The sequence below is a fragment of the Lemur catta genome, chromosome 3 (assembly GCF_020740605.2).
Source record: "Lemur catta isolate mLemCat1 chromosome 3, mLemCat1.pri, whole genome shotgun sequence".
NCBI lineage: Eukaryota > Metazoa > Chordata > Mammalia > Primates > Lemuridae > Lemur > Lemur catta.
Window position 1 is genome coordinate 25,389,477 of NC_059130.1, and position 23,114 is coordinate 25,412,590.

The 23,114-nt window shown below is 48.2% G+C and overlaps 2 protein-coding genes across 11 annotated transcripts; one reads left to right on the forward strand and one right to left on the reverse strand.

Moving 5' to 3' along the window:
• The first annotated feature begins 1,675 nt into the window (after nucleotides 1-1,675).
• Nucleotides 1,676-16,501, forward strand: ANXA9 (annexin A9). Of its 6 annotated transcripts, none has more exons than XM_045545003.1 (17): nucleotides 1,676-1,793; nucleotides 2,958-3,112; nucleotides 5,182-5,251; nucleotides 5,338-5,443; nucleotides 5,580-5,688; nucleotides 5,954-6,044; nucleotides 6,220-6,316; nucleotides 6,858-6,952; nucleotides 7,176-7,289; nucleotides 7,522-7,612; nucleotides 8,914-8,993; nucleotides 9,181-9,240; nucleotides 10,448-10,532; nucleotides 10,665-10,760; nucleotides 10,859-10,917; nucleotides 13,912-14,034; nucleotides 14,288-16,501. In XM_045545003.1, the coding sequence occupies exons 5-17, from the start codon at nucleotides 5,597-5,599 to the stop codon at nucleotides 14,348-14,350; spliced, it is 1,146 nt and encodes a 381-aa protein (XP_045400959.1). In that variant the 5' UTR covers nucleotides 1,676-1,793; nucleotides 2,958-3,112; nucleotides 5,182-5,251; nucleotides 5,338-5,443; nucleotides 5,580-5,596; the 3' UTR covers nucleotides 14,351-16,501. The 6 variants fall into 6 exon arrangements, with proteins under 6 accessions (XP_045400959.1, XP_045400960.1, XP_045400962.1 ...); XM_045545004.1 differs by having other exon boundaries at nucleotides 2,970-3,112; XM_045545006.1 differs by lacking the exon at nucleotides 5,580-5,688.
• Nucleotides 15,258-23,016, reverse strand: MINDY1 (MINDY lysine 48 deubiquitinase 1). Of its 5 annotated transcripts, none has more exons than XM_045545010.1 (10): nucleotides 22,931-23,016; nucleotides 19,950-20,757; nucleotides 19,481-19,538; nucleotides 19,002-19,066; nucleotides 18,516-18,674; nucleotides 18,088-18,190; nucleotides 17,594-17,736; nucleotides 16,552-16,743; nucleotides 16,083-16,208; nucleotides 15,258-15,796 (listed from the first exon to the last, which is right to left on the reverse strand). In XM_045545010.1, exons 2-10 carry the CDS (start codon nucleotides 20,400-20,402, stop codon nucleotides 15,716-15,718), a joined length of 1,380 nt encoding a protein of 459 aa, XP_045400966.1. In that variant the 5' UTR covers nucleotides 20,403-20,757; nucleotides 22,931-23,016; the 3' UTR covers nucleotides 15,258-15,715. The 5 variants fall into 5 exon arrangements, with proteins under 5 accessions (XP_045400966.1, XP_045400965.1, XP_045400967.1 ...); XM_045545009.1 differs by having other exon boundaries at nucleotides 16,083-16,235; XM_045545011.1 differs by lacking the exon at nucleotides 22,931-23,016 and having other exon boundaries at nucleotides 15,258-15,830; nucleotides 16,108-16,235; nucleotides 19,950-20,508.
• Nucleotides 23,017-23,114: the final 98 nt, after the last annotated feature.

The window sequence follows — 23,114 nt, forward strand, 5'->3', positions numbered from 1 at the left end:
CACCCCCTACCTTGTTTTGTAAAAGCTATTTGAGGTTTCAAACTACACCACGTTTATCCGTGTTTGATTTCATATTAACAAGTATTTTCCCCTTTAAATAGTCTGGTAAATTGCTGTTTCAGGAAAATCCAACATGTTTATCCTAGAAAACTGGCCTTTAACTCCTAGTGGGAAAAATCATGACTAAGATGTGTTTGAGGGTTTCTTTATAGAGAGAGCTACAGCTTACTCTGTGGAGGTACTTTTAAATTTTTGTACCTTGAAATGCTGGCTTTTTAATGCTATCACGGTTAGAACCTCTGATGATGGCTTGTTTCATGGTTTAGTCAAGTCCCACTTGTGCTTTGACAGTTCTCTTAAGGAGGAGCATGACCTCTGACCTCACACTAATCCAGTTTGAGGGCTTGCTCATCTAAGGCTCTTTCTGGAGGCCTCTTCTGGAGGCTCTTTTGTCTGAAAGACAAAAGTTGGCCCTGCAAGGTGGCTCAGGCCTGTAATCCTAGCACTCTGGGAGGCCCAGGCGGGAGGATAGCTTGAGGTCAGGAGTTTGAGAGACCAGCTCTGAGCAAGAGCCAGACCCCGTCTCTACCAAAAATAGAAAGGAATTAGCTGGACAACTAAAAATATATATAGAAAAAATTAGCCGGGCATGGTGGCACATGCCTGTAGTCCCAGCTACTAGGGAGGCTGAGGCAGGAGGATCGCTTGAGCCCTGGACTTTGAGGTTGCTGTGAGCTAGGCTGACGCCACGGCACTCTAGCCAGGGCAAAAGAGTGAGACTCTGTCTCAAAAAAAAAAAAAAAAAAGACAAAAGCTGACTGACTTCCAACCTGTTTATTTGCTGTCTGTGGTGGGACCCCCAGCCCAGGTACCACAGGGGAAATGCGACCTGTTGGTGTGTTCCCTGAACCAGCCCCAGGGGCTTCTCCAGGCTTTCTAGGGGTATTGGTTTCTCAGTTCCCAGAACCTCTCCAGCCCTGTTTTCCTTTGCCCCTGTCAGAATTCCTCCCTTCTTAGCATATTTTATATTGTAACTTTCTACCCCTTTGTAACTCCGCCTCTCTCAGCCTTCCAATTCCAAAGTTCCCTCTACCTTTCTTCAGCTCCCTCCCCAGCGCTATCCTCATCTGCTGCACCCACACACACCTTTTTCAAGAGGGTTCCAGTGTCTCTTTGGGTCCCAGCTAATCTTTGGGTCCCTCTCTAACCCCCTCTCCACACCTCTGTCCTGCTTGTCTCCCCTTTGTTAGTTTCTGAACCCTCTTCTCCGGTGGTTTTCCTAAGTGCCAGTCTTTCACATGGTCCTCACCACACTTTTTAAATGCTTCAAGAGGACAGAAGACTGGTTAAGTTTTTTTTTTAAGATAGCAGTGGGGAGGGGAAGTTTTGGTGCAGAAGTTGGATAACCACAGCCTGAGAAATAAAGATAAGAGGGTATACTCCTCCCCCAGAAGACAAAGGAGAAGGTGGATTGAGAAGGGGAAACTAGGCCTCAGTGAGCATTAGATGATGCTAACTTCTGCCAACATACTCAGGCCACACACTCATCTGGCTTGGCTGGACTAGATTATGATCACCAACCACACTTGCAACCCATCCCCCACCATCCAGGCTGGCACGGCCACGCCCACAGTGCCCCAAGCACTGCCTGCCTTGGTGACTCACTTCCTCTGTATGGGCTGCTGAGGTGTCCCAAGGCAGAGGACAGGCCATCACCAGGCCTTCAGGCTAGAGTTTAGGTTATCTGGGCAGGCTTCTGGGACAGGCAAACACATGGAGCTCAGTTGTGGAAGGTGAGTTTTTCAGGTCAGGCTGACCTGTACAACAAGAAGCCTATTTGGGTAAGGAGCAGAGTCTGTTAGTACCTGAACAGAGAGATTCAAGCGCATTAAAAGTTTCCTAACAAGAGGTAAAATAACCAGAAGGAATTTTTATTAATATGTATTCTGGGGCCGGGCGCGGTGGCTCATGCCTGTAATCCTAGCACTCTGAGAGGCCGAGGCAGGTGGATTACTCGAGGTCAGGAGTTCGAGACCAGCCTCAGCAAGAGCGAGACCCCCGTCTCTACTAAAAATAGAAAGAAATTATCTGGCCAACTAAAATATATATATATAGAAAAAATTAGCCGGGCATGGTGGCGCATGCCTGTAGCCCCAGCTACTCGAGAGGCTGAGGCAGTAGGATCGCTTAAGCCCAGGAGTTTGAGGTTGCTGTGAGCTAGGCTGACGCCACGGCACTCACTCTAGCCCAGGCAACACAGCGAGACTCTGTCTCAAAAAAAAAAAAAAAAAAAAAAAAAATATATATATATATATATATATATATGTATTCTGAAATTATGCAATGCAAACTATTTGTGGAAAAGCAATATGGGGTTTGGGAGTTGAAGAAGTATACGTGAGTCAATAGCCAAGGCACTATGTATTACTGTTTTTCCCATGTATTCCACTAAGAAGGACCCCAAATCAGCCATGTCCTCATTAAGTGACAAAGATAACACTGAGGGGGAGTTGGGAGACCTGGATTCTGTTTCTAACTCCATGGCCTTGGGAAGTCACTCAGCCTCATCAGTAAAGAAAGGCTGGTAGGTAGATTAGGTCATCTCTAAGATTTCCTCCAACTCTGAAATTCTAAAATTTAGAGCATGGGGGCGGAAGGTGATTGGTAAAACTGAAAACAAACAAAGTCTGGCCTGTGCAGCTGAACAAAACAAAGCCCAGAGATAAAAGGAGTAAGACTCCACTCAGGTTTCAGTGGAGAAATTATAAATGCATCACACACACATACAATCCTCACACTCCTTATAGGCAAGGAGGACTTTGCTTCTGCCACGTGACTGGGCTTCTGTTGGCCTTCTCCAAATTCAGAGTCCAGCTTTGCAGGTTGGCCAGGAGTCCCCTGGAGAGGTTTGGATTAGGGAAACAGGAAGCTTCACTCTCCCTTTATTTTCCTCTAAGTCTGCTTGACAGGTAGCCAGAAGAAACTCCGAAGGGTACAAAAGGCTGAGGGCATGCATACCCTGGCTGTGGAGCTGCTAGGCTGTGGTTACCCAGCCTAACTGCGGTAACCCAGTCTCCTGCGTGTGTCCAGAGGTCTGCCTCAACTGGGTCCCGTGAGTAGATACCTACCTGAGGCTCTTCCCCGACCCTATCTGCCTAGCAAGTCCACCCAGGAACCTGAAGTCCTCAGGAGGCTGCACTTCCCAAGTGGGCTAAAAGAGCCCCTTGATGTCTGAGGGTGGAGCCAGAGACCTCACTTGGCCACTAGAGGACTGGAGACTCTCGGTGGCTGCTGATGCCCTCTTGTGGCCAGATTGGGGATTGGCAAGGAAGAAGTTGCAGAAGAGAATCAAGATTGGACTTCTTAGGGAGAAGCGTAGTAACAGTTACCATTACAAAATAATATAACAATATTTGTTGTTACAAATTAGTTAACATTTTGACATTTATACTACTACTCTGTGCCCAGCACTCTTCTAAGTGCTTTACAAGTACTGTTTTAATTTATTTAATTCTCACAACAACCTATAACATAAACGCTATTATTATCTCTTTTTCAATGATGAGGAAACTGAGCACAAAAAGGTTAAGGTAGTTGCCAAAGATCACACAGAAGACCAGAATTCCATCTATAAGAAGTCTGGCTCTGGCTCCAGAACCTTTGCTTTTAGCCATCATGCTGAGACTGGGTCCCATCTTTTACATTGCCAGCTAAAATACAGGGCACACAGATTGTAATTTCAGATAAACAACAAATAATTTGTTGGCATAGGTATGTTCCTTGACATATTTTGGTCATACCAATGAATTATTCATTGTTTACTTGAAATTCTGATTTAACTATGTTTCCTGTATTTTTATTTACTTAATCTAACACCTCTAATTTACAAAACACTTTCTCTGCCACATGCCATCACACATATTACTTCATTTAATTGTCCCAGAAAACCTATCCTCAGATGCCCCAGCATGTCCCCCTACCTCAGCCTCTCCCAATATTCCCATTTAGACAGCTAAAGTGACTAGCTAAGATTACAGAATATAACAAGCGGCAGAGCTGGGGACTGAAGCCACATTCTCCAATTCGAACACTGGTGCATGTTTTCCACTTTAACGGGATAGAAAAGTGAGGAGCAGTGATTACCACCACAGAAATGTCCCTTCATGGTGTCTCTTCAGGCCTAGTCTGCAGGTCCCTCCTTCAGGGATGTAGGGAAACCAGTGAGGGCCTTCCAGGGTTGGGAAAGTGGCAGAGCTGTGGAGATAGCTCTCTAGCTTCCGTGCCCAACCCCACCTGACCCCCAGGGAGGCAGGAAAGAGACTGTGCCCAGACCTGAGGGAGCTGAATGCGAGGTTTGAGCAACTGCTGAGGAGGGAGTGCTGAGTCTCCCTGGGACTGTTCACATGCTGCTCTGTGCACTGACAGCCTCAAGCCCAGCTGCTGGGGTTGCATCACCTGCAGCTAAAACAGCCAGGGAGCCCTGGCTGCCAAAAGGCAACAGAAACCGGGGCCCAGGGAGCCTCCCCCATCTCCCAGTTGCCTGTTGAGAGCAGGATGCTTCCCTCTGCCAGTAGCGCCCTTTGCATTTTTCTCTTTTTTCTCTGCTAATCTGCTCCCACCCACAAATACCTGTGCCCTTCCTTCCCTGGAGATGTGGAGAGTCCCTTCACCCTCCCCACCCAGGCTGCTGATTCTAATAAGACAGTAGTTAAGGGAGTTTCTGGGCTGGGACCCTCTCTGGGGTACAGGCTGGGGTGCCCCATTGGTATGTGCCCCAACAGGTTTTACTCTATCAGCCTTGAAATCAGCCTGGAGCCTGTTTGACCTGCCCCCCAGGGAACTAGAGCCAGAGGCAGAGCCAGGTCAGAAGCTGGACTTACAGACTAGGCTTCTGTGGTCCACCTGGCCCCACAGGGAAAGCCATGCACAAAGCCTCCTGTGTCTGGGGCTGAGCTGCTGAGAGGCTGAGTGGAGTTCACTCAGCAGGTTGAGGCCCAGTTCCTAGGAGAAGAGATGCTAGGCAGGGAGGTGTTGATGTGGGACCTAGTACAGCCTGGTCTTCTCCCACGTCTGGGAGGGGCCAGAGTCCAAGACAACAGCTGGGTTGGTCTGCAAGAGAGGTCATCTGACTGGCTGCTCAGCCTGGGCTGTACACACCCCCCTCTCTGCCTGGCCACACAGGAGCTGGTGCCCACACGGGCAAGCTACCAGGCCACAAAGACGACAGCCACCTCAGCTCTAGCACCTTTGGGTAAGCACTGAACGTTGTTGATTGCTTGGGGGAGGGAGGAATGAGTTTTCTTTTTCCAACATGAAAATGCCTCCTTTCTTGTCCAGGCACCCATGTACCTGCAAGAACACTTAGTCACATCAGCTCAGAGACTGCACCCGCTGACCTAAAGATTCTGGCCTGAGACTCTGAGGGTGAAAGGCAGACAATCAGGTAGGCAGCTTTGTAGGCGGGAATTGGGGTTGCTTGTAGGCTGGGGCTGCCGGTGGAGGAAGATGCTATTTGGAGTTGTCTCCCACTCCACTACTTACTCCTGCCACCTAACTTCAGCTCCCCTACACTCTCCCAGGAGCCCCCAGCAAGGCCATGGAAGGAAGGGACATGGACCTCAGAAGGGGAGCATCCACCTCAGACCAAGGATTGAGGAGCCTTAGCACCTTGGAGTCAGGGAGGGTTTGGTTGGTGCTTGTTCTAGGAGCATCCCTGATCAATCCTTGTTTCCTAAAGGAGGGGGTGAGAGGCCGAGAAGGTGGGAGCTTTCCTCTGACCCCTCCACTTCAGCTCCAGTTCTGGCTCCCAAACCTGCTTAGCAGGTTGATCTTTCTCTCGGCAGCAAGGGAAAGGAATAGGCAAGGGGGGCCCAGACTCCAGGGTCTAGGGGTCATAAAGAGGCCCAGAAGGGCTGGGAAGTTCAGCTCTGTGGGCTCCTGTGTGTGTCCCCAGGGCAGCCAGTTGCGCCATGTCTGTGAGCTGCGGGAAGACAGCACCATCCCTGATCCAGGAGATCCTCAGCCACCTGGGCCTTGCCAACAAGGTAGGAGGGATTTTAGAAATCACTTTTAAAACAGCTCAGGGGCTGTGAGAGGATGGGAGAATAGGGAAGGGAGGGCAGGTCCTGAGCTACGCAAGGCCAAGGACTTGGCTGAGGCACTGAGCAGTGTGGGCAGAACACAGGCCATGGCCCTCCTAATCACCCCATACTCTTACAGACTGCAGCTTGGGGGACCCTGGGGACCCTCAGGACTTTCTTGAGCTTCACTGTGGAAAAGGATGTACAGAGGCTGCTGAGGGCCATTACAGGCCAAGGTGAGCCCCTTTCCCTCTGCACTTGGCAATCTACCTTTTAGAAGCCGATCTATAGACCAAGAAGGAGCCAGGAAGGAGGAACTAATGAGGTTGGAGAAATGTTTGTGGAATGCCTTAATTCTTGTATGTCAAGTACCATAGTAGGTGTGTCATCCCCGTTCTCACAACGCCCCTGTGAGGTAAGGCTTATTATTTCCATTTTACACATGAGGAAACTGGGGCTCAGGGAGGGGAAGAGCCTTGCCCAAGGTCACACAGCTCATAATGGCAGAGCTAGGATTCTAATCTAGGTCAGCTAATCCCCCCAAAATCATTTTTTACCATCACATCAGACCAACTTTGCCTAAATTTGGGTCAGATGTGCATGTTTTTTTGGCATTTTATTTGCATCTTATTTGAGATCAAATGGAAGTGGGGGCGATACAGCCCCTGCTCCTTTCCCTCCCAGCCCTTTCCTAGGCCTTGTTCTCTCCTCCAAGGAGTAGGGGGATCCCATTTCTACAAAGACCCTGGTTACAGCCCAGCCCTAATCTTGGTTCAGGCGTGGACCATAATGCCATTGTGGCCGTGCTGACTAATCGGAGCAGAGAGCAGAGGCAGCTCATCTCTCGAGCCTTCCAGGAGCGCACCCAACAGGTGAGATCTGACTTCCCAGGAGCAGGGAACTGGGGTGAGAAACCCCCTGGAGGATGTGGGGTACAGCAATAGCAGCTGAGGCCAGCCTCTGCTTCCTGGCTAAACAAGGGCCAGGTGCTTCAGACCTGAGATGAAAACCAGCCAAATCTTCCCAAACCTCCCCACACTTCCAGGGCCCTTCCCTTCTCCCCCACACCTTTACCATTGGGACCATTTGTTGTAGGACCTGCTAAAGTCCCTGCAGGCAGCACTTTCCGGCAACCTGGAGAAGATTGTGGTGGGTCTACTGCAGCCCACGGCCCAATTTGATGCCCAAGAATTGAGAAGAGCTTTGAAGGTACCAGGAGAGGAGACTTGCGGGGTGTCTGGGAATTGAGGGCACCAGTGAGGGAAGGAGGAGGCTGACTGCCTTGTCTTTGCTTACTCCAGAAGGGTGGACTTGGCAGAGGTCCCCTGTAAACATCCCTTAGTGACCCTTAGAAGAAGTGGCCGGTGTCTGCTCCTTGTCCCTCTGGCTGCCACCCTAATGATGTAGCCCAGTCTCCAAGTGGTCTCTCAATTTCTTATAGGCCTCAGGTTCTGCTGAAGATGTGGCCATGGAAATTCTCGCCACCCGACCCCCTTCTCGGCTACAGGAGTGCATGACTATATATAAACATGGTAGGAATATGGACGGAGGGGCTGGGCATGGTGGCTCATGCCTATAATCCTCGCACTTTGGGAGGCCAAGGTGGGAGGATTGCTTGAGGCTAGGAGTTCGAGACCAGCTGGAGTAAGAGCGAAACCCCCATCTCTACAAAAAATTAAAAAATTACCTGGGCATTGTGGTATGTGCCTATATTCCCAGCTACTCAGAAGGCTGAGGCAGGAGGTCGCTTGAGCCCAGGAGTTTGAGATTGTAGTGAGGTATGATAATGCCACTGCGCTTTAGCCAGAGAGACAGAGGGAGACCCTGTCTCAAAAAAAAAAACAAAAAAACATGGAGGGAGGGGGGGTCCCAAGAGCTAGAGAGGGATCTGTAGGACAATCAACTCCTTTGCTGCACTCCCTACACACGAGCCATCTGGGAACCTGGCTGCCCAAGTTCTGTTCCCTTGGGGTCTCTCCTCCCTCCCCTGCCAGTGCCTCAGTCTCTCCACTGGAGACAGCAGATGTGATCATTAAAGAAAGAGAAGCAATGATTAACCATCTTAGTCTGGAGCTCCAGGGCAGATTCCAAAGTGACAGGCACAAAGGTACCCAGGTGGCCTTCCCAGTCCCTTGCTGTCCCTGCTATCACGCCATATTCCAAGCTGAATTCAGTCTTGCTGCAGCCTGGGGTAAGGTAGGAACCTGCTCTGTAAGTTATGAGTGTCACCTCTCATGTCCTTGGCTGTCTGCCTTGCTTGGCTGCAATGTGCGCCACCCACTGATTTGTGACTGGTGTTGCCCCATCCTCACCTTACTACTCCCCCTGCTTTTCCTTGCTTTCCTCGATTTTCCCTTGATGTCTAATCTTGGCCTATGTTCTGGATCACTCTCCTACCTTTCTCCTTTCTTGGCAGCTGTTTTTCTCATTTCAATTTTTCTTCTCCCTTTCCTACTCTTTACCTTCTTCATATCCTACCTCTCACATCATTGCTCCTCACCTGCAGTGAGGGCAGCAGCCCCGGCCATCTTGCCTCGTACTATGGGTTTCCCCGTGCCCTCCTCACTGGCTGGCCGCCACTCTAAAAACGGATCCTCCTGCTCGTCAGGTTGGTGCTTGCAGATGAAGCCACCCCGTACCTCACAGCTTAGAGATGTTTTTAGAGTGCCCATGATGGTACTTGTGCCTTACAGCCTGGGAACTAGCAGGCATCAAGCTACTCCAAACAGGAGGTGGCGCGGTTGGCAGAGCACAGTTGGGCAGGCATTTGACAGGTCCTGGTTCTACACCGGGAAAAATCAGAAGGTTCAGAGAGCTCCTGACCTTGCTCCAGATTTCCAGGTGGAGGCTGAGGAGGACATCAAGTCTGAGACCAGTGGCATCTTGCAGGACCTGCTCCTCGCCCTAGCCAAGGTGAGGAGGACTGGTCTGCAAGGGTGGGGCGTGACACTTCCCAGATAGCGGATGAGCTAGAGTGGGGAGCATTGCTGTCCTATAATGGACAAAAGAGAGTATCAGGGTCACCAGGGTTTGGCTTATTGGACTGGAGATAAAAAGCTGCCCTTCAAAGCGTCCTTCTAAGAACAGTTTCTCCTCCTAGGGGGGCCGTGAGAGCTACTCTGGAATCATTGACTATAATCTGGCAGAACAGGATGTCCAGGTGAGCAAGGGGGCTTAGGGGTTTGCACAGCCATGTACATAAGACACCTTCCTCCAACATATCATACAGCCAATGGCCATATACCTACTTGTCCTGCAAACCTGTCCCTGCCTTGGGGAGGGAGTCCTCAGTGAAGTGTTGGGGGTGTGAGGTGTCAGGTAGTGGCACAGCTGAGGCCTTTTCACTCATCCTGCCCCTGACTCCTGAACTCACAGGAAGTGAGCTCATCAACTGACAGATTCCTGCTCATGGGAATTTGGGTGGAGGAAGCCTCCCCAGACCCTTTTTTAGGGATAATTTAATTCCTTGGGTACCAGGATGTTTCCAAATCAATGAATAGAGCTGTGAGGGTAGAGCCCCTCTCTTAACCCTGTTTCTTTCTTTTTTTTAAATCATAAATAGGATGGGCACAGTGGCTCACGCCTGTAATCCTAGCACTTTGGGACGCCAAGGCGGGAGGATCATTTGACACCAGGAGTTTGAGACCAGCCTGAGCAACATAGTGAGACCCTGTCTCTATAAAAAAATAGAAAAATTAGCCAGATGTATTGTCATGTGCCTGTAGTCCCAGCTACTTGGGAGGCTGAAGCAGGAGGATCAGTTGAGCCCAGGACTTTGAGGTTGCATTGAGCTATGATGACACCACTGCACTCTAGCCCAGGCAACAGTGTGAGACCCTGTTACAAAATAAAATAAAATAAAACAAAATAAAATAAAAAATAAAAGCAACTAATTTATGGGTTAAAATAGCCTTTTCGGCTGGGCGTGGTGGCTCACGCCTGTAATCCTAGCACTCTGGAAAGCCGAGGAGGGCCGATCATTTGAGCTCAGGAGTTCGAGACCAGCCTAAGCAAGAACGAGACCCCGTCTCTACTAAAAAAATAGAAAGAAATTAGCTGGACAACTAAAAATATATAGAAAGAAAAAAATTAGCCAGGCATGGTGGCACATGCCTGTAGTCCCAGCTACTCGGGAGACTGAGGCAGAAGGATTGCTTAAGCCCAGGAGTTTGAGGTTGCTGTGAGCTATGCTAATGTCATGGCACTCTAGCCGGGGCAACAGAGTGAGACTCTGTCTCAAAAAAAAAAAAAAAAAAAAATAGCCTTTTCCACTCCTAATCCCATTTGCACCATTATGATTCTGGGGACATCATAACCATGGCTCCCTAGGCCCCCACCAATGATCCTGATTCACTCCCCTCTCCCAGGCACTACAGCAGGCTGAAGGACCCAGCACAGAGAGGACATGGGTCCTAATCTTCACCCAGCGAAATCCTGAACACCTCATCCGAGGTACACACAAGCCTTCTTGGCCGTCTTGTCCCCCTAGCTTGTTCTAATGATGAGTTTTGATTATGATAGGGGAGTAATGATGAATTAATCCCCCTCAATTTATCTTTCTAACTATGCCCCCCCACACACAAGTGTTTGATCAGTACCAGCAGTACACTGGGCAAGAGTTGGAAGAGGCTGTCCGGATCCGTTTCCATGGAGATACCCAGGTGGCCCTGCTTAGCCTAGGTAAGGGACCTGCTCAGGATATGTGGAGCGGGCGTCCCTGTGGGATGGGAAGTTGTGGCCCTAGTTGTGAACCTCCATCCTTCCCTCTTTGCTTCCAGCTTCGGTGATCAGGAACACACCGCTATACTTTGCTGAGAAACTTCACCAAGCCCTCCAGGTGAGAGGGGCACTCCTTTTCTCTCCCTTTGGAAAAAAAACTGGGGGGAGATACTTCCTGGGCAGGAGAGAGGAAGTTTCAGACTGCTGCTAATGTAACAATCTCATATATACTTTATAAACCTACACTAGTCTCTTTCTCTGGGCTTACAAACTGTCAAGTGTGGAGGAGTGAGCTCTGATTAGAACTAAGTGAGTTGACTCATAAGGGCACTGAAACTAAAATTTTGGCCTTGTCAAATCTAGGTGGCCAAATATAGGTATGAATTTGCTCTGTAAGACAGTGCCTTGTCCAGTTTCAGTTGTTGCCAGAGTGATGGTGATGACACTAGCAAGAATAATGACAAGGACCAGCATTTCTTAGGTCCTGACAGTGTACCAGGGCCTCTCCTGAGCATGTCACACCCATTTCGATTAATCCTTACAACCATACTCCATCCTTATAGGTGAAAAAACTGAAGCACAAAGTACCTTGCCAAGGTCACACAGCTAGTAAGTTATACAGTCTCCCTACAAGACACTTAATGATATAGGACACAGGACATTGCTGGGCACAGTGTTATGTGCCTGTAGTCCCAGCTACTCTGGAGGCTAAAGCGGGAGGATGGCTTGAGGCCAGGAATTTGAGACCAGCCTGGGATACATAGCAAGACCCCTGCTCAAAAAAAAAAAGACCATTTACCATCCAGTGTCAACTCCCTGTCAGCTACACCGTAAGTGCTCTTAGCACCCAGGGCCCCTTTCTCCACATTGGTCAGATTTTCCTCCATATTAACCTTGATTTGATATTCTACCAACAGAATCTTTATTAGTAGAACTGATCCCCAAAACCTATAAATAAAAAACTCACTAAATTAGAGAAAATGTAAAATTGGAAGAAGGGAAGTAGTTATTATTTTGGCAGTGGAATAGCTTTCCATAGACTGGTTGAGAAGCCATCATGCCATGTTAATGACTATTAGAAAGACAGTATACATAAGCACTTATTCTATCATCCAGAGATTTCCATCTCCACAGTAGATTATTATACTTAACCAATAAAGCCTGTATTATTATGAGTCAACACTAAATTCATTTGAAGAGTTGTGGTTATCTGCCTAAATTCCTGTCATAAACCAGGCGTGGTGGCACATGCCTGTAATTCCAGCTATTGAGGAGGATGAGGTGGGAGGATTGCTTGAGCCCAGGAGTTCAAGACCAGCCTGGGCAATATATAGCAAGACCCTGTTTCTAAAAGAAAAGAAAACATTTAAATAAATAAATTCCTGTCAGAAAAACAAACTTGTATCCAAGCAGTAAGTGATTTTATAGTGTCTCTGGATTGCAGTACCCACACTCGTGTGTACATGCTAGATTTATCTTAGAAGTAGGAGTCAGGAAATAATATGGGCCCATTTTTCTGAATTGTTATTAAAAAGGAAGAAAATCATACTTTTGTACCATTCTTTTATGAGAGATATGTGAAAACATAGATTGTGAGGAATATTTATTCAGAAAAATGACCTTCAGAAAGTCAGCAAATGTTGATTCAGGACAAATTTGGACGAATTTGTACTATAAGATGAATGTTCATGATGAAGATCCTGGGGCAGTCTGAGATGCCAAGTATATCATTATTAAGACTAGAATTATACTTAACATAGCTTTGGTATAAAGGGTACTCGTATGCCAATGAGAACGTTCAGTTAATGAATGACTTTTGCACCAATTCTACAACTTTGGAGTAGCAAGAGTTGGAAGAAGGGAAGAATCAGGGAGCAATTGGCAATCTTTATGACAAGACAAAACTAACGAAACATGAAAGTTAAAATGAAGGAGACATTAGGTCCCTGGCAGTTAGGTAATGAGTCTAAATGAAACAGAGCATCTTGGTTTTACTTTATCATTTTCTTTTGTTTCTTCATGGGAATTTATGATCTGTGGGGATGCCCTAAGTGTGTGTTACAGGCAGTTCTGGGAAGGGTCTTGTAAGTAAGTGACTCAGGAAACTCTTAAAAAGAGGTTATTAGGAGATGGTGACAGCACTAGTGCACAAAAAAAAAAAAAAAAGAAATTTTACAATTAAAAGTTTTTATATAGAAATCTCTCATGAGGGGGGAAGAAATCTCTCATAACATGTTATTTAGTATAATCAATTATAATTCATGATTTGGTGACTTACTGTACCTCTGTTATTTCTAAACTGAACCCTCCATTACTTTCTTTCTTTCTTTTTTTTTTTGAGACACAGCCTCGCTGTTGCCTGGGCTAGAGTGCCATGGTGTCAGCCTAGCTCACAGCAACCTCAAACCCCTGGGCTCAAGCAATCCTCCCACCTTGGCCTCCCAGAGTGCTAGAATTACAGGCGTGAGCCACCATGCCCAGCCCCCCATTGCTTTCTTTAGCCAGAAGGCAGGAGGCCTGGTGCACATATGGGAGGAAGACAGCGATGTTGAACCCCAAGTGTCCAACTAGGAGAAACTGATATGCAGACACAGGGATGTGAGATGCCCTGGTGGGTCAGGATCAGAACCAGAAGTCACACAGCCTTGATCCCTATCAGAGCCCCATCAGCTCAGTTTGGGCGTAGGGTAGGTGTATCCTCCTTGGACATTCACTAACTTGGAAGTTAACAGCAATCTTCCTGGTTTCCACGTTGGCAGTCTTTATAGGCAACAAATCTTTTCTAGCCTTCCCGTTGTGCCTGTCTTTGGAGCTGCCCACCACGGAGTTCTGGAGGAGCAAGGCTTGAAGCTAGTGGCAGGGCCAGGAAAGACATGTAGAAGGAACAAGAGAAATACTCAAGCTGACCCCACAGGACTGATCTTTCCTGTTGTATCATCTTCCACAAGGAGGGACAAGGATAACTTTTGCCCTGAGATTATGGATAGTTCTCTTTTCCCTTAACTTCCACTTTGCTTCCATTTCCTACAATAACCCTCCGTGCCATTCAGTCCCTACTCTCACTGAGAACCTCACTGTCTAACTACCCTCCATCTGTTTCTCCCTCTACTAGGAAACTGAGCCCAATTACCAAGTCCTGATGCGCATCCTTATCTCTCGATGTGAGACTGACCTTCTAAGTATCAGAACTGAGTTCAAGAAGAAATTTGGGAAGTCCCTCTACTCTTCTCTCCAGGTGAAACTTGGCTAGTTCTTAGCCTGGAGCCCCAGTGCTACACTCCTATCCTCTGCCCACACTCTCTGCACACCGCTGAGCATATTCTCCCCTGTAGAACTCGTGAGTCTTTGGTTAATTTAGTGCAGGATTCCAAGCACCAAGGAGGATCCTTCCCTCCCAGACCAGCTATGGACTAGCACAAGAGAGGGAACAGAGTGTTTGGGCCATAGTAGTGGTGGGTCTTTCTAACACCTGACTCCCTTGTCTGCAGGATGCAGTGAAAGGGGACTGCCAGTCAGCCCTACTGGCCCTGTGCAGGGCTGAAGACATTTGAGACTTCCCTGCTCTCACCCCACAGGACATTAGGATCTGAGAGTCCCGTCTTTGGCTGAGCCTGCAGGACACCAGCAGGGACTCCACATAGGATAACCCCTCACTGAGCACCACATGTTTCGCTTCTTGTTGAGGCTGGAACTGTTTCTTTTAGCTCTCTTAATTTCCCTCATCTCAAAATGATGTCTGTACATGGGTCCTCTAGCTGTCTTTGCGGTGGGATAATGAGATCTCTTTGCTAGTTTCTGCCTCACTCATTCTTCCTGTACCCTGATCAGAACATCTCACTGGTATCTGAATTCTTTTGGCAAACTTCACTGTCGTTTGTGTACCCTGATTGAAGTTTGGGTGGAGCAGGACATGGACCGGGAAGAGGCCTTGGAGTTGCAGGCGCCTTTGATGTGCACTTGGCTATTCAACAGGAATCCTGTTTTTGCCCCGGTGATGCAGTAATCCATGCACCTCCCCCACCCCGGTGTCTCTCCTCACCCTCATTCCCCAGGAAATATCAGGCAAAATAATTAAGAAACAGGTGCCAAAACAAGAACAAGATCAGAAATGGTCAAAGGTAGCAAAGGTCAATGACTGGAAAGCAAGCAGAGGGTGAACCTGCCCTCCTCAGTCTGGGAAGTCTTGGGTTAGAAGGGAGCACAACCCCCAAACTCATCTGGCCAAGCAGGGATTTGGAAACTCACCTGCCATTAGAGCATTATTTCCCATACAAGACTTAGCATAAACACATAAACCAAAGCAAAAAAGAAAAATATCAGGCTTTGGCTCCCCCTGCTGGCTCCATTAGAAATGACAGGCAACCTCCTTCCACCTCTTCTCCCGCTCCCCCTTTTTGCATTCTTCAACTGGGTCAAATACTTAACCCCACTGCTGCAGGGTAAGGCAAACAACAGATCTCAGGAAAGAAATTTTATTTCCAGACCTTAGGAAGGCATTACAAATAATGGAGATAGAAACCCAAATCAAACCCTGAAACAAATGGAGACAGGCCTGTTGGGTAGTCAGGGCCACCCAGCCCGTCAGAGATAGGAAGGAGGGGAGACGCATTCCAGATGGGGACCTCACCCTGGAGCCTGAGTCTGTATATTCATGTGACTATTCTGAGAAAGGGAATTGGGAACCAGAAATCTTCACCCCACTAATCTCAATGTTGCCCTGGATGAGAAGAAGAAAGGCAGCAGCATGTGAGGGCAAGGACGTTACCGAGTCTGACCTTGGCGTTTCCTGCCTGCTCGGATCCCCAGCAGTCCATAAATAAGTCACCCTGCACATCTCAGGGGTTGAGGTGGGGGAGCAAGCAAACTAGCCATAGCCTCCAAAAAAGGGGGCTGGTCAGCCTGGCATTGGGGCAGCGCTACAGCAGGACACAGTCTGACTCATGCTTGGGCTTTAGCCGACGCTCCCCGGCTGGGCGTCCAGATGTGGCTCCTCTCCCCTGTATTGGATTTAACAATTGGTCATCCAACAACCTTGGAAGAGCATGAGACAGAGATTCTAGAAGGGAGAGGAATCACGGATCAGGAGGGGCAGTGGGGACAGAAAGACAGGAAGGAGCACCTGGGGAGAGGGACAAGCAGGGGAAGGACCCCAAGAGAAGAAACCCTGAAGAGATAAGAGCAGGAGTAACAAGTGTCTGGACCAGGCAAAGCAAGGGATAGCCACCTGGGGATGTGGGCACAGGCCTGGGGAGCTCCGCTGAGGGGCGAACACAGCAGGCTCACCTGTGGTGGTGGGGCCCGCGCCTGCACAGGCTGGACTGCTTGCTGCTGTTCATACTCCTCCTGCTGGAGTTGCTGGGCCAGCTCCAAGTCGCTAAGACCCAACGTGCCTTGTGGCTGCTGTTGCTGCTGCAGGGACAAAGCAATCAGGTAGTCCTAGAAAGAACAGAGTTGTGAGGTGGGCTAAGGCCTGGGGGGATGGATATTCAGGCTAAGTTTCCAAATCAGTTTTTCCCCATCCTTCAAATTCTCTAGCGCCTTCTCCCTCCAGAGCAAAACACACAGCCAAATGTATCATCTGTGGTGCCAGAGAAGGCACACCAAGCGAGGAGCTGGTCCGAGGTAACAGAGAGCGAAGGGGCAAGGATGTCCTGTTACGGTCTGTAGATAATAAAATGCATGCAGTCTCCTATGGCAAAAAGCTCTCTGAGGCAAATGCGCCCTCTGTACCTTTCCCAAAGGCCCTACACACCTGGTCTACCTGCAGCTGCTTTTCTGGGGAGCCACTCCCACCTTCTGCTCCAGGACCCTTGCCCAGGGAATGACTTAGGTGAAAATCAGAGTCACAAAAGCAGCTGTCTCCGTCCACGTTGTGCAGGCTCTCCCATACTACTTGCTCCTCCTGTAGAAAGCCCTGGTCGGTGACCAGGAGGTACAAGTGACTCTGCAAAGAAAAGAACAGAGCTAATTGGTGGGACAGGTGATATAGAGGCAGTTCGCTGCCAGAAATCATCTGAGATACACAGCTGGAGACCAGGTGAATCGATTGGTGTGCTGGCTGGAACACGTCAGTGTGAGCATGTGGAGCTTTCATAAATACGTGTGGTCTTGGGAAGAGGAAAGGGATATGTGAGTGTATGTCCAGCTGGGTGTGAGTATGGCAGTCGTTTGGTCAAGCATGGAGTCCTCAGGGTTGCGGTGCCACACAAGATCCTGTCCCACCCCCTCTATTTCCCATCGTTCTCTGGGTTTGCCTGATGGCTACAAGGATAAATCCTTTGAGAACCAGAGACCCCCTCCCTCTTCTACTCAATTCCTGGAGAGCTTTGGCAATTTCTAACTTTGGAAGACTGGCATTATTCAAAAATTCCCCTGCCCCTTTCTGAGAGAGGATTACACTTTCCTGTCCCACTGAAGGCAGGCTCATCCCTTCTTTTTCTCTGGCCAGTGTGACGTAAGCAGAAATGACGTGTATCATTTCCAAGCAGAAGCACTAAGTGTGAGGGCACAGTGTCCCTCTCTCCCTTCTCTCTCATATCTTCCAGATAAAGGCTCTTTTGTCAGCTGGGTCCCAGAGTGAAGATGGTGTGGGACAGAACTGTAGCCACTCCACAGTGGACATCAGCATAAGTGAGAAAGAAACCTTTGTTGTGGTAAACCATAGGGATTTTAGGGGTTATTTGCTACCCTGGCTTAGGCTTAATCTAGTTTATCCTGACTGACACACTGACCCAGGAGAAAAAGCCATGAGGAAACGATGGCACTCCAACCCGCCACCCTGGAACCCTCATCACCTTGTGCTTAGTCATAGTGCTAAAGTGGTTGTTTCGGAAAAAGACGCCAAGTTCACCCTCCTTGGCAGCTGCTGTCAGCTCACACAGTCCATGGTAAGTCAACTGGGCTGCCGTGTTTTCCAGGAACTGCTCTGCGATCAGGCCTGCCAGAGGGCACAAGATGGGGCAACTTGGCTTAAATTCAAAGTCCATGATTGGAATGTTCACCCAGAGAAGCCCCTGTCAAAAACCCTGGAGGTCAGCTCCACCTTTTGAAATCCCTTCCTTGAAACCTGCTGTATTCATTTATTCAATAAATACCTATGGAGCAACTACCCTGTGCTAGGCACTGGGGGATAGATACATCATCAGAGAACTAAACAAACTCCTGGAACTCCCCCTTGTGGAGCTTATTTTCTAGTGTGATGTGGTGGGAGATGACAGACAATAAACAACAACCCTAAGTAGCCACCATTCCCTCCACGTAATATCCAGGAGAAGGGAGGGAATATCACCTTCCGTCACGAGGTTGGTGTCACTGGAGTGTTTGCAGGTGATGATCTTCTCTACCAGCTGGTTGTAACTCAGTTTCCCAACTGCACTCACAGCCTCAGGACTCTACATGGGTAGTAGGGTGGGGTAGTACAGAATGAGCTGTTTTTTTATTTTAAGGAAGGAAATGAACCAAGCCCACAAGGACTGCAACCTTATATGAGGAAAGTTTTCTGAACTTTTGATTTCTAAAGAATTGATCCTATCTGCATGTGGTTTGCTTATATTTGAATGTCACCCCCCCTCATAAAAGGTTAAAATTCAAGGAATTCTATACTGGGTCCACTTTCTAAACCCTATTGCTCTCCCAAGCCAATCTAACCCTTACCTCCCAACCTCTACCTCACAAAATTTTGCCTCAGAGTCTCATTGGGGCCTCTCCCACTCTCACCTGTGGATCAACAAGCCAGCCATGGTACAGAGGTATGCCTAGTAGGTCAAAGACGCTGCACTCAGGTGTATACTCAAAATCAGAGACTCCTGTGAATCGCACATTGACATCCAGACCTGTGGCCAGTTTAGGCAGCACTGTCATTGCATCGTCCACATTCTGGGGACAGAAAAAAAATGGTGGGTATTCTAGCCTTCTCTCCCACCACCCTACTCCCACCTCCCCAGAATAAAAAAATAATCTTGTTGCTTTTCTTCCCTGATTCTCTTACAAGCCATTCCATTCCTCCCTTGCTTCAACCCTTCTCTATCTCATATAAGTGAGCATTATTTTCTAGGACAAAGATACACCCTCCTCCTCCTCCTGCAAAATGAAATCATGGTTCAAGGAGCCCTCTAAAGAAGTAGCAAAAAGGCTTCTCTTAATATCAATGGGTGTCTCCGAACAAACCTGCCAAACCCTATGTCCACAGACCTCTTGCCTCACCTGCTGAAAATTCAGCTGAAGTCCCTCTGACTTCTCTTGGGGCTTGATGGACAGGAGGCAGTTTCCTGCAAGACAGGATCTCTTATCAACTTACCCACCAATTGTCCCAAAAGCTCAGCTTCCTCTTCTCCTGGCAAATGGGGATAATGTCACAGAACCATAAATGTCAGAGCTGGAAAGGAACTTAGAGTCTGATCCACACCCTTCATATCTCAGGGGAAGAAACAGACTCACAAAGATGAAGGACCCACCCAAGGTCACAATAAAAGCTAAGGGCATAATTGGTGTGACAATCCAGGACTCCTGACAGCTTGACCTTTGCTTTTCATTCTCCAGCCTTACAAGGAAGCCCCATAGACCTTTGCCCTCCCTGCCAGGTTAGAGGCCCAAATGGAGATCCCTCAATGGTCTGGATTTCTGGCTGACTGGATAGCTCTGGAATCCCTTGGGTAATTCCCCTTCAAGGCCCAGTCACTCACCAAGATGGGCCATGAGCTCATCTGATGTGATCACTTCCTTCTGGGGGGGAAGCTTCACCTGGAGGCAGAAGAGTGATTATATGTATGCTCTCCCTCACAGAGCACTAAAGGAGGAACCCACGGAAAGCAGGGGTCGGGGAGGCTCCACTGGTCAGGTTGGGCGGGAAGAAAAGGCTTGCAACGGGAGCAAGGAAATGAGGAAATGAATGTGAAATACCGCAAGGCATTCCCATTTGCTAGGGAATGGGAGATACAGGAACAGGGATAGATCTTCTTCTTCTTCTTCTTCTTCTTTTTTTTTTTTTGCTTTGTTTTAAGAACCATATTATCTCATTTGCTTAAGATGGAGAAATAGGGAGAATAATCTGAAATTTTTTGACTGGTTTGAGAAAATCAGGATGACCAAGGAAGTGGGTCAGAGAAGAGTACTCCCAATATCTTCTGAGCCCTTATCTGAACTCTCTCTTACCTTCCACTGAAGAAAGAGGATATTCATGATGGCAAGGAGAGGGCAAGGGCCGTTAGTGCTCTGGGTGATGATGGGTGTTCGTTCTCCCTTCCAGGGGATCCACTTTACACAGTAGAAATCTAGCTCAGGCTGTCGGGTCCTGGGGGACTGCGGAAGCTCCTGGGTTGTAGAACACATCCCCACTGTCTCTGTCTCAGGTGATGTCTCATGGGCTGGAGCTGGTAGACCTGAGCTAGTTTCAGGTGGAGGGGACTCAACATTATCCCCACCCTGGGCAGGCAGCAGAGCTTGGCCTACTGGCTCCTGTTCTCCAGCTGCCCCATTGGTATCTCTTGTGTCTTTGTCCTGAGGGTGTTCATCTGGTCCCGACAGGACCTCATGGTTTTCAAGGGTGACTGCTTCTGCAATCCTGGCTTTACCAGGGGCTGGATGCTCAGGCTGATGTTGTTCCATGGTCAGAAGGGAGTCAACTGAGGGGCACTGAAGGTGTTTACTGACCTCAGGTACTTGCCTAAGCCAGGCTTGGTATACAAAAGAGGGACTTGTCCAATAAGAAGAAAATCATTGGGCTGGAAAGCAAATGAACCCAGAAAAGTCTTGGGAAAGGACTGTAATGTGGAAGGCTGGCTATTGTCTGTACAGTCACTCCTGGCTATGGGTAGCACATGTCTTTGTCAGGTTGTGTAAACAGAAGAGTCCCAGGCTGAGCTCTTTCCACCTCTAACTTGCTGTGACCAGATGAGACCAACAAGGGCAAAGGGCTTCCAGACTTGAGAGGGGATCGAAGATTTGGGTGGAATCCGCTTCCCTGAAACAGATAATGATAGAGAATGTGGAAAAGACAGAGAAACAGAGAGTGCAAAGAAGAAAGACAGAAGGGAAAGAGATGGAGAAAAAAATGTTAAATCTACACTAATGGTTATTAATACAGTGATCTTTAGCTGACCCTGTAATCGGCATCACATCGGCAACCCCCACCACAGCCAGGACAGGGTAATTCCTCTGCCCTACACCACGCCCTGCCCCTTCACAGAGCTTCCTGAGCACACACAGGCTGCTTGTATCCTTAGGGTTACCTTCTCTTTGCCTCAGCCCCAGTGTGAAAGACAAATAGTCACATAGTGCTTGGGGTGAAGAGTGGAGGAAGTGCAGAGTCAGTATCACCTCTCCTAAAGGTGAAATGCTGCTGAGGAAGGGGAAGTCTTTCTCCTCAAAGGACTCTGCCAAACCTTACACAATCCCAAACCACAGCAAAAAGATCTTGGGAGGGGCTTCCTGTAGGCTGGAGAGGGGAAACGTAGGTCATGGGGCACTTGAATGAGAGATGGGTTCTGATAAGTAACTTCAGATTAGGGACACAAAAAGCATTCCCACAACTTGTTCCAGTAAGCTTCTCTTGACAGCTGGAGTTGCGATAGCAACCTCTCCTCAGTTTCCCTCTTTTCCAAAAACTGCCTAAACCCAGAGATACTCTCTTTGTTCACTATTCATATGGAATATGAAAATGCTGATTATTGATTCACATAAAAAAATATTCCCTCTACAGTCACCTACCTATGTATAAATTCTTCATGTCTATTCCCATCTAGGTCATTGCAGATGTCAACACTGGACCTGTTTAACCTGCTCTCTATCAGCACTAAGCATTAGGGCAAGCACAGAAAGACATTTCATTGACATCGTGGATAGTAAACATTTAAAAAAACCACCAACCCTGGAAAACATCTCCCTTCAATCTTCTTGCCCCTTCCTACCTCTCTTTAGCCAGCGTAAGAAATAGGGAGAAAGTAAACTAGTTAGAAATTGTGTCTTTTCTCTAGCTTCCTCCTAACCTGAGACTGTGCTTCCTTCTTGTAAAACTACAGGAATTGGGGGCTAGGGAAGGCCTGGGAGATGAGGCTGAGGAACATTGAAGTTACTGAAATAAAATAAGCCTAGTCACCCAAATTGATCATCCTCCTGAATCAAATATAATTTATGCTAGCTGCACATAATTTACATGCTGTTAATTTAGAATCAGAGTAGCAAAAATTGCCTGCAAGCCTTACACTTTTTTTTTTCCCTCTCTCTCTCCCTTCTTCCTTCCCTCCCAAATGACACTTAGGGTGCACCTCAAAGCAGATGTCAGAGCCTGGGAAAGTTAAAAAAGCTGGAAGAAAAGCAGGGCTCAATTCTTATCTTTTCTGTCCAGTGCCAGAATTAATCAATGATTACGCAGGGGGTGGGCAGCTAGCTGGCTAGAGGGATGAGCCAAAAGAACCCTGGAGCTGGACACCCAAGGAGTAGGGTCTCAGAGAAATTGGGCAGAGCCAAGTGGGCTAAGTCTTAAGAGGCAGGGGCAGGAAATGTACTGGAGGGTTTCCACACTACCAGGTACATTCCTTGTGGGGAGGGCACCAAGTATTTCAGAGTAGGAAAGTATGAGGGGAAGGGTATTTAAACCAGGATTTCATTCTTTTCTTACTCTTTTCTCAGTTCCTCAAGTCCCACACTTTCTCTCCAGCTGGAATTATCCTATGATGGTAGGGGAGGGAGTTAAAATAGCCCCAACCCCTCCCTAATCAATGTCAGTAAATAGCCAAAAGTTGGAAGAAGCACATAAAATAGCTATGAAGCTTCAAGAAGACACTCCTCCTTCCCCAGGAACCTTGCTCTCCCGGTAAGTCCTGACTGTCCCACTCCAGTCTCCTCAGTCTGACCCAAATCTTCACAATTTTCCCCTCAGAATAAGTCAAACACTACCACGGTGCCCTGTCTACTTGCTCACAAGGAGAGGAGGGTTTCATTAAAAGGAGGAAATGAAGGGACCAAGCAGCATCCTCTGTACATATCTCTCCTGTCCTTGCCCCTTTAAGCAGTCCCGACTTGCAGAGATCAAAGGTGGGAGGACAGTCAGGTGTCAACTCCCCAGTGCTGGAGAGGAAATGGACAGATGGGCGTGGGAGAAGAGGTGGAGACGATGGTTAAAACAAAGTTTTTACCTTAAAGAAGTGGGTGCTGCTCCAGGACTGAGCAGGAGGGTTCAGCTCTGGCCATTCGATGAGGGAGGTGGGTACAACGAAGGGAGCGGCCAGTCCAGCTGCCTTCCAGCTGTCAACACCAGAGCTTATACAGGTTTACACAGGTTTACCAGCGGCGCTCCTGGCTGGGTCGTGACCACTTCCG

What these genes read in the sequence shown, in the direction of transcription:
- ANXA9 (XM_045545001.1), top strand. Translation starts at nt 7,932, where the DNA reads ATGGAGGGAGGGGGGGTCCCAAGAGCTAGAGAGGGATCTGTAGGACAA. An exon ending in TGGCAGAACAGGATGTCCAG is followed by an intron (nt 9,241 to 10,447) that starts GTGAGCAAGGGG and finishes CCCCTCTCCCAG; the next exon opens with GCACTACAGCAGGCTGAAGG. An exon ending in CCCTCTACTCTTCTCTCCAG is followed by an intron (nt 14,035 to 14,287) that starts GTGAAACTTGGC and finishes CCTTGTCTGCAG; the next exon opens with GATGCAGTGAAAGGGGACTG.
- MINDY1 (XM_045545007.1), bottom strand. Translation starts at nt 20,402, where the DNA reads ATGGAACAACATCAGCCTGAGCATCCAGCCCCTGGTAAAGCCAGGATT. An exon ending in GCTGGCTTGTTGATCCACAG is followed by an intron (nt 18,191 to 18,515) that starts GTGAGAGTGGGA and finishes CTACCCATGTAG; the next exon opens with AGTCCTGAGGCTGTGAGTGC. An exon ending in AGCAGCTGCAGGTAGACCAG is followed by an intron (nt 16,236 to 16,551) that starts GTGTGTAGGGCC and finishes TGTTCTTTCTAG; the next exon opens with GACTACCTGATTGCTTTGTC.